Source organism: Diadema antillarum, unplaced genomic scaffold, assembly GCF_040938485.1.
Source record: "Diadema antillarum isolate AM-2024a unplaced genomic scaffold, OU_Dant_1.0 seq00000059_RagTag, whole genome shotgun sequence".
NCBI classification, from domain to species: Eukaryota; Metazoa; Echinodermata; class Echinoidea; order Diadematoida; family Diadematidae; genus Diadema; species Diadema antillarum.
In genome coordinates this window covers 2,207,453-2,229,211 of record NW_027271164.1, presented here as the reverse complement: position 1 = coordinate 2,229,211, position 21,759 = coordinate 2,207,453, and the positions used below count along the sequence as shown (strand labels likewise).

General features: G+C 36.8%; 1 protein-coding gene across 1 annotated transcript in view; it reads right to left on the bottom strand.

Annotated features, from left to right (window-relative positions):
• Positions 1 to 21,759, bottom strand: part of LOC139725804 (aromatic-L-amino-acid decarboxylase-like) — a 43,891-nt gene that overhangs the window by 14,499 nt on the left and 7,633 nt on the right. The window contains exons 2-4 of the mRNA XM_071636882.1: positions 15,317 to 15,489; positions 10,789 to 10,902; positions 8,343 to 8,394 (exon numbers count right to left, since the gene is read on the bottom strand). Coding sequence (XP_071492983.1) covers positions 8,343 to 8,394; positions 10,789 to 10,902; positions 15,317 to 15,481 — 331 coding nt within the window. The 5' untranslated portion in view covers positions 15,482 to 15,489. The remainder of the gene's footprint in view (positions 1 to 8,342; positions 8,395 to 10,788; positions 10,903 to 15,316; positions 15,490 to 21,759) is intronic.

The window sequence follows — 21,759 nt, the reverse complement described above, 5'->3', positions numbered from 1 at the left end:
TGATGGTGTACTGAAAAGATGTAATTTTGTTGAGCTCATTCAAACTACAATATGACAACAATGATAAAGATGAATTTTGGTATGTCTTGTAAATGATTAGTCATCGTACTTCAGAAACTAGTAAGATAGATTTATTTCATTCGCACAGGTGGCAGACTCTTCTCTATGTAGTGTAGTGCAGCGTTGAGTGGAGTTGGCGTTCTCGCATTAGGATTTTCTTTTCCTACGCAATACCTGGCTTCCATGACGGTCCGATATCTGCTGGTTTAGCGCACCGAACTAGCGTGATGTTACTCTTAATCTGGCACTATGCTCTGTCTTACAGACACACTGGAATGTAATACGCAGCAGGTCTTTCGTGTGATGTTACACATACACCTCTTGATTAGCAATGTCTCCTGCCCCACCGACGCCTCCCCCCCCCCTTTAACATGAACGCAATATTATACATGTATACCTTAACAATTAACCTTTATTTCTACATTTTACATAAAATGCAACACTTGTACGGCACATGTGATGGAAGTTTCAGCATAACAGGAAGTGAGTAACACATTGAATGCTGTTTCAAAGAAAATGGATAATTTGGAAAATTATACAGACAGTTACGGCACCGTATATCCCCCCCCCCCCAAAAAAAAAAAAAGCTTATAGGCCTATTGCTTAAAGTTTATAGCCATCAAGCGCGTGTCTTTTGTTTGTTTGGCTTCTTTTTTTTTTACCGAAGAGAACTTGTTCGGATTCTTTTTTTTTCAAAGACCCCAAAACCAGTCGAGCTCCTTAAGATTGCTATCGAGTTTAAAGCAAGCAAAACGTCGTTGTTATGATGACATTGATTCTGAAGGATTTTTTTAAAAAATCTGTCCATTGTCTTACCACTCCTCTGTGTAGCATTTTTAATCTCTGATTTGAACAAAGTGATTATCTATGTAATTAATTGAGGATTGCCAGAAATTGTTCCTATTCATAAAAAGGGGAGACACTCGTATTCCACCTAACTACAGGCATATTTCTATCTCATCTGCATTTTCTAAGCTATTTGAAAAGCTTCTTTACAAGCGGTTGATGTCATACTTATGTCTAAAATCTACATTGTATTAAAAGAAATGGATTTCGACCAGTGTATTCTACCTATATGGCATCATTTGACAAAATTGCAAATGTACATGAAAGAAGAAAAAACTATTTGGTACCAACGTGTCGCTACTTTGAAATTAATTAAAGCATAGAATAAATCAATGGTCAGTGTTCACGCACGCAAGGATAATAACTTCAATTCAATTCAGTTCAATAGTTTATTTCCATCAAAGAAAACAAAAACATTATTCAAAGCGGTACAAGTTGTCAATTGACTTTCATTCATTTGATAAAGAAAGTTCATCAAACGCAATTAAAAGTATATGATATTATAATAAAAACCAAAAGAAACAATGCACATTTTGTCATGGTAACAAAAAAAGTAATTATTATAAAGACCGAAAAGAGAAGATAAATTCTGCTTAAATTGTTTTCAAACAAACGGGGAGTGTCCTTGTACTACCGCCATAGATTTGATAGTTCTTACACATACTATGTGCTATGACTCAGACCCATTTTTATTTGAAAATGCGGGTGATATATTCGTTATTCGGAAGGTTTGTTATTCCAAAACACATAAATTCCTAATCTAGATGTTAGTTAAGCCAAAAATGAAAAATGATTCGTTAATCAGAACATTATATGGCGGTATTCCGAAGGTTCGTTAATCCGAAAATGGAAAGAAGATGCGTTTTAATACACCTTCAATTCAATTCAATTCAATTCAATTCAATTCAATTCAATTCAATTCATCTATTTTCATACTTCTCATTTATGAACTTTGCAACAGAAATAATAATACAAGTTCTTTTACCTGGTAAACAATGTGCAGAAAACAAACAATATACATGGTGATAACACAGTAATTGTAATGATAACTGGTCAAAATCGAAATGGGGTTGAACAAAGAGAAGTATGACGGGACCTACATGAAAGCTAGCTTGTTTGGCTGTAAGCCCCGAGTAATCAGTGTTTGTGAAAACGAAACGGAGAACGGATAGAAGATAATGGTACCAAATAAGAAAAGCGGGGTATGCCTATGTGATAAAAAAAGAAGGGAAAAAAACTATACTAAAATGTGAACCATTACTGTGACCGAGCTATCATTGGTTTCCGGAGTAGAACATGATTTGTATATAAAGCCTACTTTGGTATTTACACTATAAACTGTTGTTGCATTAAAACTATCACAAGAATATGATCAGTAAGACACAAAAAGTAACATGTATAGCCATTAATTCATTTGGTGCCTGCCGTCAAGCTCAGGGTAGAAAGTGAGAGAGAGGTAGAGGGAAGGAGGAAGAGAGGGAAACGAGGGAACCCTCGGAATAACGAACCTTCGGAATGACAAACCTTGTTTTATTTTTGGGTTAACGAAAGACCGGAATATGAACCTTATTACATTTTCGGATTAATGAGTCTTCGGAACTACGAATCTTCGGGATAACGAACCATATGTCGTTTTCGGATTAACTAGCATTCGGAATAACGAACCATATCCGAAAATACTTACAGGCTGGAATATCGATGGACTCTTCTACAGAACTCTGATCTTTCACAAACTCAGTTATGCGGATAGTATCCGCTTTATTTGGTCGTGAAATCGGGGTGGGATCAGAGTAAAACCCACACAACTTCGACGCTGCAATCCATCCGCATAATTGCGGACCTGGAGTATGTGGATGCAAATAATGCGGATTATTTCCAATGCGCAGTCAAAAGGTCACCTTTTCATGCACGCCATGCAGTAAAAATGACGATTATCGGCGTCTTTTCACGGGCCCTTGTGAAAAAAAAAATAAAAGTGCGCATTTTTTGGTGGTTTTTTTTTTCAGGGTTTGTGAACTCAATTTTTAGTAGCGTGTCCACTCATGCGTGATATTAAGATACATTTGGGAAAGGGGTATCAATGGAGGACCATTGCATCAGTTATTGAACTAGTTTGTCCCTCTTAACATCTTCAAGACTTTAATGATGATAAATCCTTAAAATCTTTGAAATGCATCTGACTCGTCTCACAGAGCTAGCAATGTCGGCAGTTTGGGAGATTAGTACTGAACATTCTTTTAAAGGACAAGTCCACCTTCATATACATAAGGATTGAGATAATGCAGCAATATTAGAAGAACACATCAGTGAAAGTTTGAGGAAAATTGGACAATCCGTTCAAAAGTTACGAATATTTTAAGTATTTGCACAGTCACTGCTGGAAGAGAAGACTACTACAGGGTATGATGTCACATGCGTACAACTATATAAGGAAAATAAAAAGAGAATTTCACAAAACTTTACTTTTTGAAAAAAATGCACAGTTCTTCGACTTGCTACTGACGTATGTTAAGGATAATATTATTCCCCCTGCCTTCTGAAAGAGAGAAATCGAGTGTTCTTTTGTTATGCGAGAAAAATGGAAATATGTTGAATTTTCTTTATTCTTTCTTTATATCGTTGTACTCATGTGACATCACAAGCTATAGTAGTCTTTTCATCCAGCCATGACTGAGCAGAAACTTAAAAAATTCATAACTTTTTAACGGATTGTCCGATTTTGCTCAAACTCTCACTGATGTGTTCTACTAATATTGCTGCATTCACTCAACCCACATGTCTATGAAGGTGAACTTGTCCTTTAACGACGGGTTTAGATGTGCGTTGCCTTGTTAACGTTTCTAAAAGTAATGGGGCATTTTGCCCTCATGTCGACTTTATATTGGAAGAGGATTCTTTGACAGGAAAAGATCCCCTGACTGTAAATGACGCAAGAAGGATGCAAAGAACTGGACTGAAGTGGGTTAAGAGACAGACCTCTGCCTTAGCCATCGGTGACATCCCTTAACCCGCTGTGATTTCCTGTCCATAGGTTTGTGTGTAAAACTTGTGCATATGTTGACTCATTGGCACAGGAAGGGAAAGGCAAGATATTTGCCATCAAAGTGGACCGGTAGGACTCGGAAAGCTTTTCTTTTTCTGTCTCTCCCTTCCTTCTTCTTCCCCCTTTTCCTTCTTTTCCTTTCCTTTCCCTATCTATTGACTTTATTGACTTTTGCGACTAAAGTTAGTCTCAAAAGTGACAAAGATAATTAGCCCAGTCAAATTTTCCCAGAACAAATAGAGACGCTGAGCAAGGAGCAGTCCTAATTCTCAATGCCGGTTTTAATTTCTCTTCTTCTGCAAGAAATATAACCCGTCTGTATACAGTCAAAGATTATTCGATTACTGGGTCCCACAACTCTACTCCTTTCAGAGTAGCATCGTGGTCATGTTTGAACACGCTCATTATGAATGCGGCGCTGAGAGACCATTTGAGCTCACCGTCCCGTCGATGGAGGGGAAATCATTTTCAACTCTTGCAGCCAAACTATTGTATTATGATGCAAGAGAAGATCTGGACCACAGGGAAAGGTTTTATTTCATCATCTTATCTTCCCTAATTTGATATCGACTTATGGACGAGGAAACAATTTCCGTCTATAAATACCAAGCGCTCGTTGTTTTTGTTTCGGTAGGCATGCAGGTGATTGAGGACAGGATAGTGGTAGAGTTCAATTGAACACGAGAGCGCACTAAACTGAGTGCCGCTTTTGGCCTTAGATATAACTCCATACAACAGACGGGGTATGCGGTGGCCTGTCGTAACCTTGTTAAGTCGCAGAGCTGGAAAATGACGTGGCGTCTTCTCGCCATGTTTCACTACAAAACTGCATCAACTTCACTTCACTGTCTGAATTATCCCGCACAGAGCTGAGGCACTTTAGATTTGAGTTACACGTAAATGAGCGTGTTGTCTAAAAGAGTCGGGAGGAAATTTGATACAACCAATCGCAAGATATTTTTGCATCTCAAAGCAGTATTGAAATGACTGTAGGTAAATTTCCCTAAACGCAGCATTTCTCCTGTAATGATGATACTGGAAACCAAAGCTACAGTTCTGTGCATCTATTGATTGGGATTTATTTTTCAAGAAGAGACTGATTCAACATACCAACTTCTACAACGATTTTAGAAGTCAGTTGTAGAAAACGGACGCGCATGAATTACTTATCTCAAAAATATATTTGAATTTATCAGTATTTAACAACGGTCTCAAATAAGAAAACATAAGGCGTAAAAGATCAGAGAAGTATTTGACAATAGTTGCTTAAGAGCAACTATTCATTCATCCAATTCTCCATATTCTATGTTCTATTAGACAAAAGATAATTCCACTCAAGAAACATACCCTAATCGCTTTCAGTGACTCTTTGATCATTTGTTTTTCAGAATTTCTTGTTTTAGTTCTATGTCTCTATAGGTGCCCAGCTAATTCTTTACTGTGTGAAATTTTATGGTTACCATGGTTACTGCATGATCACTCAACACCTGTTACCTGCACAATGATTAAAGATATATATATATATATATGTATATATATATATATATATATATATATATATATATATATTAAAGACTACACACAGTGATAATATGGGGAGACTCTCTAATGTCATTTTACTAGCTTCGATATGTCGTATATTGTTCATTGCAAACGTTGCTGTTTTTATACTGTACACATAATTTCGGTTTTATGTCACTATTTTTGACAAGACTGATAGGCGTTAGTGGTATCCTCTCGATTAATGTTCATACGTTATACATTTAAAGTGGAAATAAAAGTTTAAAAATGAAATGAAGAGCATTAAATTTGATACACTAACAGATTGATACTCCCTTTATGCAAGGTGTCATGTGCCAAATATCATGAAAGTCAAGCACATTCGCTTAAAGATTAGAATGAAATCCATTTTATATAGTTTATACAGACGTTTGCCGATAAGGTGGGAAATGTACCCACCTACAGATGTAAATTAAATGAAGTTGACCTTTCAATTTCTATGTGGGAGAACATTTATGTGAGTATACAGCGATGTCTCCGTGATGTTTGAAATTCTGTCAATACTCGTCTGCGTCGTGGAATTCATTAACGGACAAATAATTAATTTTCACAGCTGCGTAAACATTTTGCTTGTGCGGTTGTTTTATTTCCATGAAAAGCCTTTGCTGACAAATTGTGAAGTGTAAGGAACATTATTTTGCAGATCTAATTCATATATTCAATAGAACCTGGTTTTTTTCAGCTCGACTCATCAAATCTTTTTCTTTAAGGTTCGTTGGTTCAAAAAAAAAAACCTTTGCTGACAAATTGTGAAGTGTAAGGAACATTATTTTGCAGATGTAATACATAATATATTCAAATAGAACCTGGTTTTTTCAGCTCGACTTATCAAATCTTTTTTTTTAAGGTTCGTTGATCCCCAAAAACGAAATCAAGTTAGATTTTGAACCTCAGGAATAACGAACCTTATTTCATTTTCGGATTAATTCATCTTAAGAAAAACGAACTTTCGGAATTACGCCATATATTTTGGCGTAATTACCCATCTAAACACCTGGGTCGGAAGACGTCGGGAGTAAAAACGTCTTGTCCAAGGATATAAGCACTGGGAGGGAATCGAACTTAGGTCCTCCGATTGGCCAGGGAGTCAGGACCTTATCCACTATGCCACAGCATCCTCAATCACATCTGTAAAATTGTTGTGCGCTCTGCATGTCCGATTCCTCTCTCGTTCTCCTCTCACACAGATGCAGACGCGCAACCCCCCCCCCCCCACACACACACACAGCACACACACCACACTTACAGACAAACACACAAACACGTACATACACATACACACACAATCACGAAAATAATCGTAAGAAATTAATACAGGTTTCGTAAGTTTAAAAAGGTTTCTAAACCTGAAGTGAAAAGGACGAAACCTCGGGGCTATACGTCATGTGTTAGTGACAAGTAAATTGCTGTTAATGCAGTCTATGGAGACCATGGAGAGGACAAACCGAGGTAAATTGATTGCAAACAGTCCCTGTATAGACAATGAATGATGCAGCGCGATACACTGATTTCCAGAAATGAGAGCCTTCCATCATGTAGCCTACTCTAATTTTGTATTGTGACTGTCTTCTATATCAGACCAATGAGAAATTGAAACGTTTTCGAATTCCTCTGGGTGAACTCGTTAACCTTGTTTAACAAGAAAGAAAAAATGCTACGGTGAGATGATGAAATGTTAATGTGGAGCCACGTTTTTGAACGTTAAACTTTTCAAAGGATCTCGGGCCAAATTAGTTTGCTTGAGTTGCCTGCATGATCCCACGATTCGCTAGCAGCGTCTTGTTTTGTACCTTGATTCGAACAAATTATGCCTTGCAATTAAGGGCATCTTACACATCCACCTCAGAAATATTGCATGATTTCTAGTGAAGCTGACCAATAATGTCCACTCGTTGTAGCATAATGCATAATTACGCTGCTTTGCTTTTGTCCGAATTACCCAAAGGCGCTGAGTGGACATGTTGCGTATCTTTTTTTTTCCATCACAACTTGGTATATAGCAAGCATTCCTTAGCCAAGAAGTTCTCGTCAGTCTTAGATAGCATATAAGGTTTTATCTTCATGAAAATTTTCATTTTTAAACTTAATATCATTGTTCAAAGAGGTTAAACATAACACGCCTTGTTCCCGTAAGCAAGTTGTTAACGTTGAGGCGGGGGGGGGGGGGGGGGGGGTAATGTCGCGGGCGATCGGGAAACGTGCTATAATGTATACGGTTTAATGAAATGATTGTTTTGCATTGCTCTCTGTCCACCTGTCCTTTATTCTTTAATCATCCGTTTAAGAAGTGACAAAACACACATGTGTAAGAAATTTAACATCTTTCATCAATGTTCACGATTAAGCATAGAATACTGTATACTATAAAACTGTGCATGCATGTAAAGCATTCGGTTAAAGCCCCCTCGAACATTCGAAATTGTCATGGCAATAACCATTAAAGACATATTATGTGAATTATGCAGAGAACGTAAGGAGACGATTATCGTTCTCTCTGCTGCTTTAGTGAGAAAATAACGCACAATCGATTAAAAACCAACATTTGGCGAAACACAAGTATCACATGACATCAATGTATTCATGTAACAGTAACTGAGATAAAAGCGTGAGGGTAGGGTTTTCACGAATAACTGCAACTATGCCGCCACCAAACAGAACATTTAACGTCTTAACAATGCAAAGTAACATCCGAAATATTATCATGAAGAAATGAGGAACTGCTAGAGATACTGTCTTTTTGCTGCATGTATATAATACAGATAACCAAGGAAAAGTAAAGATGAAGTGGAGAAAACCACTGATATGTTGATGAATTTGTCTGTCCTGTACTTACCCAGCCAGTCCATGACCACCTTCTCCAGCTCCGTGCAGGCCGGACTCGATGCCTGTAATAAACCGCATTTTTCTATGTCAACCTTTACTCGACGATATACGTTTGTGTAACTGGAGATGTTAATGATTGACCATGGACTTATTTTACATGGACATTCAGTTAATCAATTCATGCACCTGTTTCTGTCAAAAGAGTCACTATATAATTTTAAGCATGCTTTCCTACTTTGATCTCATCATTACCGCCGACAGAATGCCTGGATAGAAACAAGACGGCATGTAGTTCTGAAACTACATGCGCAGAAGATGATAACTTTCTTAAATCACAAATAGTCATGGGCAGTTGAAGTATAAATTTGGAAATCATTGCTCAACCAATCTCATTTGCGACATACACGTACTTTACAAGAGAAAGCAAATATTTTGGCTGGTTGATTGTAATTTGTGATCTAATTTTGACATTTTTCGCACATTGTTACAGAGCAAACGTAGACATGTATGTCTTAACATTGAGCAACATTACATGTGTGTCCACAAGTGTATATTTTAGTAATTTCCAATTTCGTAACACAAAATTTTTAATGTTTTTTAGGTTTGGTATTTATTCGAAAGCATTTGATCTTGAAAAGGCACCTCAGCCAAATAATCAATGATGGAAATGAGGGAAATTGTTCGTTTGTCAGTGACGATGCACGATTGACAATCGTCATTGTCCACACATTTGAATATACTCATTCAGATGCATATTGATCAGGTAGTGATGGTGATGATGGGACTAAAGAAAGACATTCGTTAACAGTCCATATGTGTATCAACTCCATGGATTGATCAACGATAACAACCAAAGGTACTGGCAGTTTTAGCCATGTCTTTAGACATTTAGGCAATATGTTTCCTTGTTACCGTCCACCATTATGACTAACGTGTTTAGTGTTTTCTTGCACAAATTCTGTATAGGAATGGCAATATAACTCCAAAGAAAACACAAATGAGCAAGGATTTACCATGAATTTCAACAGTTTCAAAAGACATTGGTTGAAAGGGGGGTGGGGCAAGGCCGGAGCAAAAGTTATGTCAGCGAATGATATAAAGTATCATAAAATATGAGATGAGAACAGTTGGAAAGACGTGAGCTGTTATTGATGCCGCTGGAGCTCACAAGAGGCAAGATTTCTCTACGATTCATTAGTTATTCATCAGGTTTATTCTTTCCATAACCCTCAGCCATCCATCTCCACGTCACACGGGCACGTCCGTCGTTAATTATCTTGGAACAGGGTTTGAGATATACTTTTCTGTGTCAGCATTAGTCACTTGGCGGGATAACTGACCTTTTTACCAAATAACACCTGTCAGGGAGGGTAAAAACCTTGGAGCCATAAGAATTTGACATGCTCTTTGAGAGAACAGTTTCCTTTCGCTATTTTCCGGGGTACCGTGAGAAGTTCTTCCCAGAATAATGATGTGTGTAATGATGTACGCAGCAAAATCTATATTAGCTTTCCTTTAGGTAAAAAAAAGAGTTGAAACAAACGCTTCTACGGAATTCGTTAAGGACTTTTAATAACAAGTGTAACGCGTGCGGATTCTGGCAAAGGATTTCCTGCTTGTGATTTTGTGATATTTGTATTTGAAGCTCAGCACAGAAAAATAATAATGATAACAAAGAAACGCGCCTGGTTGTCGTTTTTTTGTTATCATTATTTTTTTTCTGTGCTGAGCTTCAAATACAAATATCACTGTTACCCTGAGGAAGACCCGCGCAAGGGTCGAAAATTTGGTTTACAAATAAATGAAGTTGGAATTTAATGCATTATGTCAACTTGTTTGTCTTCATCGTCTTTATATGTATGTATATATATATATATATATATATATATATATATGCATATATATATATATATATATATATGCATATATATATGTGAGTACACAATGGTTGACTGTATAATGCAAATTTGACTTAATTAACAAATTTAAAGCATCTTTACGTAGTTTCAAATCAAACTTGTTACAGTATCCATTTTCTGAGGAAAAAAATGAGGGTCCACTAAAGCAGTGCTTGTATATACTGTGGACAACTCATGCAATCAACGTGAAAACGGTGAAACGACTTTTATTGAAAAGAAAATACGGGTAATTCAAAACAATAAAGACCCTGTAGGACAAACAGGGCAGAAAAAAAACCCATAAAGACATAGACATAAACACAAAAACACGGCAACACGGCATGATTGTGAAAAGGAAGGCCAGCAGATGCTTTATACTTTACACCAGCAAGATGTGGTAACAACAAAGTGTTGTACATTGTCGTGTAATTTTCAGTGATCTGTTGGCCTTCCGCGAATTTCATCCACTTGCTTCTCTGCTTATTTCTTCTTGATGTTTTTAATTCAAAGGTGTAATTAAATCATCAACCAAAAAAAAAAAAAATGTTGAATACGTACCCAGGTAAAGCCCAAGTTGCCAATCGCGTCAGCCAACATATCTCCAAGCATGGACGGATATGACGTCAGAGCAGGGAAGTAAGCGTGCATGTGAGGACTCTGCCAATGAGTAATCTGGATGGGCGTGGACAGCAAGCAAACACGGAAGGTGATGACTCTGTAGGCTGGCTTACACACAGATAAATACTCGTAGATAAACAAGTAAATGAATGTATCATATATGTATGTTAATATATATACATGTATATATGTGACCCTGCACCTCAAAACAAACAAAAAGTCGCCAGACATGAATTTTTAGTTAAGACCATATTCTGAAAGAGCAGACCTTAAGCTTTAAAATGATGTATAACTCAAATCAAATGGACTCTCCTAACCTATCTAAATATTGGAAAGAAAGCACAAACTCAGGAAAAGTGTGAACTGAGAAAAGAGGCTCTAAAGTACAGTGTCTATTCAAGCGCTTAATCTTTACCAAACCGTGCTGGCTGTGCGATGAATGGGACAAAAAAAAGGAAGTAAACCATCAGAGTAACAACAATGAAGGGATTATCAGATTAAACTGAAATTAAGCATGCCTCATTAACACATTCTGTCTATAATCAATGCCAACTTTCAAAGCAGTAGCACTATCCTTTCAAAAGTTATTAGAGTTGAAAGTGAAGAGTGTGGACAAGGTTTTTCAGAAATGAAAAAAGGATTCTAAAGACACACCTAATCACACTATTCTACCAAAAATGTTCGAGATAAACTGCTAAAAAAACACACTTTCCCGCCCGTTTTATAATACTAAATTTTAGTATAGTGTAAAAGAAGACCCGCTCTTTCAGAAAATATGAAAAAGTCAAGTTCGGCTAGGTTGAACCATTTCACTTATTTTTGGTCCTCACGCAAAATCAGTGTGTGCGACTGTATGTTCGTCTTGAGGTGAACTGTCACATATGTGTGATAAAAGTGTGATAAAAACCTAAAATGGCATTTAAAGTTTTTATCACATTTTTATCACACATATATATATGAATGTATATACATATATATATATTCATTATATATATATATATATATATATATATATATATATATACATATAATTCTATTTATTTCAACACGGCCACTCAAATCCGGCAGAGGCTGTTCTTCATTGACTTAAAGATTTTAGTGAAATTAAAACTGTACAGTACATAGTGCATACAAGCTTGATAATGCAGTTCCGGAAAAGAAGAAACCAAAAGTGTGCACACACATCAAAAGATTAATTATTGAAAGAAAAATTGGCACGAAATTGGAAGGATTAAAAAAAAATCCTTCAACGACGTGACCTAGATGATACGTCCAAAATTACCAAATAAGAAAAGTGCTATGCAGATCTGTTTAAGCACATAAAATGCTCTTGTAAATTTCTTTTAAGTATACTGTATGACTTTCATAGCTATTTGCAGTAATTGAAAAAGTCTCGTCTAATATGTATGTATGATTATATATTCATCTTATCGCCTTTCACCGCAAAGAAGCTTTAACTCTACTGCGCCGATGAGTTAAATGTGCACAACACGTGCACACACAAACCTATGACCCGGAAGTAAACGTTTCACACAGAGGGTGAAGCATTATATTGTAACATGTCAGATATAATAAACATGTTATTTCCAAATAAAGTCAATGATGAACTGATGAAATGAACCTCCTGTGTGTAGTCATAATTCTATCAATGATTTTAACATTGTTCACATCATCATCAAAAATTGAGTTTTTTGGTGTGTTTTTTTTTTTAACTGAGGTTGCAAAAACTAACGAGCTTTGTACATGTTTGTCACAAACTTATCAAGAAAGTAGCTAATGTACTTAATTTGTCCCATGAATAATGCCAGAATAACGGCACGTCTCCCGGGTGGGTGGTGAAGGATTTCTGGTCTGTCGTACTGGCCACCATGAGGCCAAAATGAACACGATTAGCCACTGTAAGGTGTGAGTTAGAAGCTCAGTGTCGCCAGGACAGTGTACTGCTCCTGCAAAGAGATGGCTCACATTTTGGAGTTAGCATTCCTATCATGGTCTTCATTTCGATGCCTGGGCTGCTACACCTCTTGGCGTCATGTCTGCTATAGGCAGCCAAAGTAATTGTAGCACCTCTTATGGGATTCAGAGCCCCGATACCACAGGAAATTAGCTCGGTAATGTGCTGGAACGCCCGGCAGTACTTAAAGCTAAAGAAAGAAGGAAAGGTGACTCGTAGGCTGATAGTGATTGGGGTCAATTACCATTTTGTCTCTCAGAATACACCGTCGAAAATCTCGTCCAAAATAGTAACAGGGTCCCATAAATGGAAACCCGTGGTGATCACTAGGCTGACAAAGCAAGAACAGGGTTCACTTCTTAGAGGACCTCCTGTCTATATGTCTATCATTCTCCTAAGTTTTTCTTACATCTTCCGCTTTGTTTACATTCGTAAACTTGCATTCATCTCTTCTCTCTCTCTATGTTTATCTTCCATTTCTCAGATTAGCCAGTTTTTCCGCTTCTCTTTCTATTATATCTTTTCTTCTATTTGTTTCCTCCTAAAGTTTTCCCATCCTTTTCTTTATCATTATATACTGTTCTTCTGCAGACTGGTGATTCCTAGATATATGAAGAATAAGATTTCAAAAATTCAAAATAAAAATTCAGAATAAGCTTCAAAATTTATTGGAAAATTCAAATAAACGTATACATGTTTTGATTATTGGTTAACATATGCATGAATAAATGCTAGACTTAATAATAAAAGGCATTTTTTTACTAGCACTTTTTGTATGTCAGTGGACTTTAAAACCATCGCACATCCGTTCGTTGTCTGCAAATATTTCGTATTTTATGTTTATATCTTCTAGTGGAATACTTACAAACCAATCTTCCAGATTACCTAAAGAATAGGACAGTGGGCACATGCCATTGGCGACGATACAACCTTAATCTTAGTGATACTCCCGCATATCCTCTACTTATCCGCAGGACATCATTTAGAATAAAAGTACGAAGAGGAACGAATTCTTTTTAGAAATTTGTTGGGTAAACTGCAGTTGGTTATGTGACAGATTATCAAAGTTTTCTTCTGTTCTCTCGGGACCAATCTGCCGAATGATGCTGTGTTTGAAGCAATCTTGGCTTCAATAATCGTTAGCAGAGTGAGATTGAATCAATTTGAATGACGTCATGGAGACTGATATAATGATTTTTTTGTCTGCACTTTTTTCTTTACTGCCTTTCAGACTTTCGACTTCTAAATTGAAAGCGAATGACATAAATGAAGTGATATCGTTGAAATTGGTATAGATTTCTGAATTGTCTGATGTCAGGCGCGCACTGTGATATACGTATTATTGTGCGCAAGAATATGACAAGTCTGTTATGTGTGTCTGCAACCAGCGCGGAAACCCATTCCCTCCAATTGAGTAGAAAGGAAAGGGTAAAGGTAACTTTCCATCATCTAGAAAAATAGCATTAAGAATTTTCCAAAAATAACAAACACTAGATTAAATTCTGTCGTCACTTTTAAGAGGAAAACAGGCTTTAAATGCTACCACAAGTTTTAGCATTATTCGTTTGCATTGACATCCTTCTCTTCCAGCCATGCTATGTTGAAGTGATGAAAATGATGCGACATGAGATGCTACTCAACCTTTAGGCAGGGACCACAAGGTAGGGTAAATGTTAAATTGCCTCTTCCCCTATTCATGTTATGTGACGATGTTGTAAGGCCGTTTTACTTTGCTCGTTTTGAGGCATGACGTCATTGTTTCATATTTTCAATCTAACCTCCATCGCCGATATCACGCCCCTAATCCGTGCTGTAGATGCATTTCCTCCGGTAGGGATAGATGACTTGGATACCACACCGATCCTCGTCTTCTCAATTTGACGTCAATTTATCGCGGAAGCACTCTGCACAACGACCACGATTCATCGACGATTTGATCGTCCAAGAATGACGAAGGCTTCTGCAGTGAGTTCAGACTGATCCAAACTTCTTCCCAAAAGGGGGATTTATGATAAGGCTGGTGGGTAAATTCCACTTGCATGATGCCAACAGCCGGGTTATTGCCAGATAAGAGGAAACATCTTCCGTTAAATTATGTATGGAAGGGAAATAATGCCACCTGGCATAAAGGAAAAGCCGCGGCGGGTGGGCATGGTAATGGGATGACACGAAATGATTCTCCTGGCAAACGTTAAAGGAAGTCAAAGAAAATACTCCCATGGGTACATGTCAAGGTAATACTACAGTAGTCCTTAAGATTGTAGAACGATGCCAAGAGAAATTAGAGTGAGAGGTGTTAAGAGTAATGTCATCGTAATGTGTATATGAATGCATATTTATGATACCGTCCCAGATTTTAAAAATTCTAATCATCCGCTCAATATATCTATTTGTGTGTGTAGGAATAGATGTGTACCTATTACATGTATATTTTATGTGATGACATAATATGTACTTGCACAACATGCAGTCATCCACATTAAAACATATCACATTCCTTAGTTGGAGACTTACCCCAGGCATGATCACCCTCTCGATGTCTGACATGATGTCACTCCATCTATCGCCTTCAATGGGAGCGTTTTCTGGAATGAGGTTTCTCAAGTAACCTGGCTGTACGTCAGGTAAAGTACGTCTTGATCGAATCGTCGTGAGGTAGTCAGCGATGTAATCAACCATCTCCTTACCTGAAAAACAAAAACATGCGAAGAATCAGTTCCAACATTCCGTCGTTCTCTATTCCAACCACACACAAATTGTGAACATTTTCGTCAAAGTATTGTTCATAGCATTACCCTCACTTCCCACTTTACACGAAGAAACTAATTAAATAATGAAGAAGATTATTTGAAAATATAAGTGAATTATTGTTACCCATGAAAGTTTCATTCAGTAAATCATTTTTACATACAGCTCTTTTTCATACTTTCTCACATTTACATCCTTGCATACTAATAACATGGCATAGCATAACATAGCATAACATAACATAACATAGCATAACATAACATAACATAACATAACATAACATAACATAACATAACATAACATATCATATCATAACATAACTCTCAGTGGGTTGTACTGAGCCGTTTTCATGGATATGGAGATGAGACCATGCATGGGTCTTAAATCGTGGGGTCTCTGGTTCGCGTCCTCCATCATGACAGCGGCTGTGACCTAGTCAAGGCACTCACTCTATTCTCGCTGCCTTCGACAGTCCTTCAGACTAAATATAAGTCGTCAGTATCGTGACAGCTTGCTCATAAGCACCTTTAGCGTTTCCTTTCATAGTCATGTAAAATTCGTGAAAACACAAACATAACTTTTTTTTTCCGAGTAATTGCAGCAACAACAACTACAAAATAAAATGACACACACACACAATAAGGGAGATCTTAGCAAAACCTTTCAGAAATTATGGAAAATTTAGTTTTGATTAATCCATGTATTACGAGCCTTACTTTTTAGTGGACCGCTCTTTTTCCATACCTACTTCTTTGTTATCCTTCAAAGCATGCACAGGTGTTATTGGTTATTATACTTATATCATATCATATTACAAGTATATATACTTTGCGATTCACATTGCGTTTAGTCGGGGGCCTAAGGGCATAATATAGGGTGTTTGGTTCAAATTCTTCCAAAAGCACCAAAATTGACCCACAGGTCATTTATGTCATACTTTTTCGATTTTTAATGGGCGCCTAAACTGGCGCTTCCAGGGGCGGCCATATTGGTTAAATCCAATATGGCCCCCCAGAGGGTGCCCTTCTTAGCGACCACCAAAAATTGAAATAGTGCTGTCTGGGCTACATGTCTGTCAAATTTGGTGCTTTTGGAAGAATTTGAAGCGAAAAGTCCCTTGCACCCTCTAACTTCTTTCTTCTTTGATTGTAAGTAATCAAACAATGTGATCATTTTGCGCATGGTTGATATTATAGTATATTTTGTTTCACTCTTTGTTGGATGGAAAATAAAAACTGAATTGAATTGAATTGAATTGAACATTATAATTACGTGAAAACAGAAGTCTTAGCTATGTTACCTGATAATACGCACACTATACATTATTGTATAATATAGATTGTATAATATTTTGTATAATATTTCTACCCTACTACCCTTCCAATCCTCTATCGTTTCATTCATCCATCCATTCATCCATCCATTATTTCCATTAACCCCATAAAAGAACTAGTCAGTAAAAAAAAAGAAAACAAATACAGATTTTAAACCACCATTCAGCTTGTAGAAATCTGTGCTAAGAGGGTTACAGCTTTCCTACCTCATAACCCCTCTATTCAAATCACTCGATTAGATATCTGTTACATAACGGTCTCTTGACTAAGATGTCAAAAATGCATTTAAGAAGATTACAAAGCTTACAAAGTTGGGCAATTTATATAATGTATGACAGTATGAGCTACTCGATCAACATCATCGTAATTATCTAGCATCATTACTTTGATATATTCATTGCATTGGCTTCCAGGGAAAGAAAGGATTGACGATAAGGTTCGCCTAAACGCCTTCCATATATCAAAGCTGCAAAAGCAATAGAAGTTGTAAAATTTGCTTTAAAAATGTGATGTAGTTATATTACATCACATTATTCATTGTCGTCCTTTTGCTAAATGATGATGGCGATGATATAAATAACAAAAAGGACAGTAATGATTCTTATAATGATAATAACATTATCATTGTCAGATAGTGGGAATCTATTCAGATTTCTTTTCGCAATTGAACGGCATACGAGATTGATCATGATTATTAGGAGTCAGGGGCGGATCCAGGAATTCCGTAAAAGGGGGGCGCCTTTACAAAATTAAAGGGGACGCACGACTCCCCCCCCCCCATTTTTTCTTTTTATTTCTTTTGTTTTAACAAAAAATAAAAGGGGAATTGACTTAAATTCCCAGCAAATATCTAATATAATTCAATTTTCACTTGAACTATTTCTTTTGTTTCTGTCTCATAGAATTCTCGTTTTTACGTGAGGCAGTGTTTTAATGTTTTCTTCAAGTCTTATGACTGTATTCAATCGAGATATCCAGTCTGCTGATTCCTTTTTGTGTAAAATGTTAATTTCCCCATCCAAATCGTATCAACGAAAGCGTAGCTGTGGTCGTATCTTCATGCGATAAGAACGACTCGATAAATCCAACAATAATAGTATGGCGTAATGAAATATTGCTAGCATTTTGCCTATCATCCTTTCACTATTTTTTTTTTTGGGGGGGGGGGGAGGGAGTCAACATACACCATTAGTCTTCTTCGCCATGGCATTTGAAGACGATCGTTATTTAAAAGAAGCTGAAGCAGCCAATAAAATATACATTTTATCAAATAAATTAGAATTGAAATCAAATAAGTAAAGTGAAATTCAAATCAAATGAAGTTTCACAAGATTAACGGGTTTATTGATTCAATCGAGTGGAATTGTCACCGCTTAAAAATTTGGTTTCCTGAAGTACAGACATGAATTTAGTTATTACAACGGAAAATGTAGATGCCTGAGATTTATGTTTCTAATTTGGCTGAGTACGCTACTCTCTCCCTCCCTCCCCCCCCCCCCCCCCCACCCCCCTCTCTGTCGGCAGGCAAATTAACAATTTGTGGCTATTTCAAAAACGTGCTTTTGAAAATTAATGGCGTAATAAATGGCTCTGTAATCTCTAAATGTCCAATTGCAATCTTTGTCGCTGGAAATGTGCATTCGAGCTAATTATAGAAACAGCGCCATTTTCTCTCAATTACCTCTTATCTGTTTTCGTAATTAATCTGACATCTGACAAACTCATACTCTTGCCTAATTAATCCGTGAAACACAACACCGCAATGGATTGAATGGGTTCCCACTCTCTGGAAAGGATTTGATGGATGAGAGAAAAATAATGGAACTGGCTACATGCCGTAAAGGTACCAGCAGGTTAAGCATGAAAGTAGGAGGGAGGATACTGTGGGTAGGATGATATACAATTATTTGTATGATCTGCTCTGCTAAAAATTGCAACGTGGATGTAGCATAAAATTATAGAAAGCAAGGATTTGATGTGCCAAATGAAACTGGATATCAATAACAGAAACAAGGCTAAAATATCAATTCCATGGATGGGATCCTGCAGTCATTTAGGAAGGTTCGTTTCAGTTTGGTTAGAGTTCATCAACACTCACACATAACACATACATTATATGTATATACATCTATGTACATTACTTCTATGGAGGATGATAGAAAATTGTGGTAATGTTCGGTGAAGTCATGGTATAAGTAACACAGTGCAGCCAATGAGTGACAATGTACTGATAAACTCCTGCATTACCACAAAAGCTAGATAAATTATGTGATGTGTATTCCTATATGACTTCGTTTATGCCTGTATGTATTCCTCGAAAACATGTTCTTCCAGGAAATCTCATGACAGAGCTACGATTTGTAGCAAAATGAAGACAAAAGCTCAACGATCAATAACGTAGTTAGTGATTATTTGAAACTTTTATTCGCAACGGGCAAAATGAATTGAATGTGAACATAGAAGAAATCAGGTGGTCAAAAAATAAAGCAATTCGCATGTTCAGTATAGAAGCAATAGAAATTGTGGACTACTTGAATACATAACTGCTATATACAGGAAGCGACATACCCCAAGCAAAGATTAGATGTATGAATTTTGAAGCTAGTACAGTTGAAATCAATTTTCAGTGAACAAAACAAAATAATACCGCCTGATGAATTTTGGGCTCGCAGGGAGGTCGCTCGGGGAAGGCCTTGGGTGGGGGCACAGAAAATATTTACGAAAGAACCTGGCAATTTTTTCTTTCTAAGTTATTCTCATTACAGTTAGTTATTTTTGTGTGTTTTACATCAAGCACGCATAATGGTATGAATATGACACAAAATGTAAATACTTCTACTGAAATTTGAAACACTGATCCCTGACAGATCCCACTGAGTAAAGATTTCGTATGGTTTGGTCCATTAAATCGTCTCTTACTTTGTCTTATCTTATCGCTGTTTAACTGCACTCAGTATCTTAGTCGGTTGATGAAGCAGATTTGCATAGTCAATCAACCTTTAATTTTGATATTTGATATCTATTTTTTTCTGCAATTTTACGACAAGCGTAATATACAAATACATTTTTCTTTTGTACAAATCGTAGGATTTTTAAAGAAGAATTTATAAACTCCATGAATACAAAATATTGACAATTATTCAATACAAATTACACGGTACATTGTTAATAAAGAAAAATCATTTAAAGATACAATAAGGGGAGCAATTGCAGAAAAAAGGCTGTATCATATAAGCTTACGCTTAATCATGTCTTTTTCCAAAACGAATCATTTCTTGGATTACTTAACAGCTGCTTACAACAGATTAACATTGCTTCTCACAGTCATCATTTTCAATCATTTTATTGTACAAATGGTAAGTCAGTGTAGATGACCAGAGTTTGCGTTGAGCTTGAGGAAGATGAGTATTAACCTCGTGTCGGCTCTGATTCTACCCTCCGTGGGATCAGTGTTTGGATAGAGGGGATTTAGTGTCGCCATAGACATCTCGAGGGACGGAGCAACAACGATGCGATGGGGAAAGATGGTAATTAGAGAGAGCTCTTGCCGTTAACACGGGGGCAAGGAAATCGCAGTCATTAGAATCCAACCATTCATTATTCAAGACGCAATTTTAGCCCCAAAGGAGCGATTTACTGTAATACAGCCTGGAACTAAAGATACACAATGGGACATTGGGTGATAATCTAACGTAAATGGAATGATCTAGATTACAAAGACCAATGCACTAATAAACAATAACGTTTTGTTTGTCCTTCATCATCGAATACATACACACACACACACACATGTATATATATATATATATACATATAACAAGAAGAAGAAGAAGAAGGAGTCTCAAGTACGCCATTTGTAGTTCCAACAAGGTTTTTATTCACAAAATTTTCGGCCCGCCAGTGTATATATATATATATATATATATATATATATATATATATATATATATCTCTTAGTGTATACATAACACATAAAGATGACATCAGTTGTCACATCCAATCCTAAGTGATAATTTGGTCTGAACTAATACAATAGCTGTTTGTACATAAAACGTCTTTTCGTGTCAGACATGCATGTTCCTTCTTCGCTTTGATAATAATGATGAGGGTTTTTCTTATCGTCATTACATGAAAGGACATCACATTTAAAGGTTTGTGTGTTTGCATGCACTTTCGTATCTCTTTGAATTGTCTTTACGAGTAGGCAAGAAAAAAGTGAATATATTCCTGACAGTGGTCATAATATGTGTACTTAAGCAGGGGCGGATCCAGGAATTCAGTAATGGGGAGGCGCTTTTACAAAATTAAAGGGGGGCGCACGCCCCCCCCCCCATTTTTTCTTTGTATTTCTTTTGTTTTAGCAAAAAAATAAAAATAAAGAGGGGGCACGAGCCCGGTGCGCCCCCTCTGGATCCGCCACTGTTAAGTCTAGTTTATTGTATTGGGAGAATTTAAACTGGAACACGTGCACATAATTACATGCAAAATAGCCAGAAGTCTTCATTAAACTCCTACAATCAAAGCTCAGGGGAATACAGTTATTTTGTACGCATAATTAGCAATCAAAATATGCTCTGGCGAGATTCACACCGTTAAGCTCACGTTACGTCACATCCCCATGGTAATGCAATTACTTTTGATCATAGTTCTTGCTGAGTCCGTCTAACAGTCGTCAAAGTGTTATATCATACTTCATCTGTCTCTTTGCTTCAATGCAGGCTTACGAGCTTTTGGAAGAATAATTCCTATTTCTTGTATCTTCCTTCTGATTTTCGGCCATCATCGCATAATGAACACACGTTTCTCTTCAATTATACCAATTTCTCTATCTTCATATTAATCTATATTGTTACATATACTCAGCTATTCATCTTC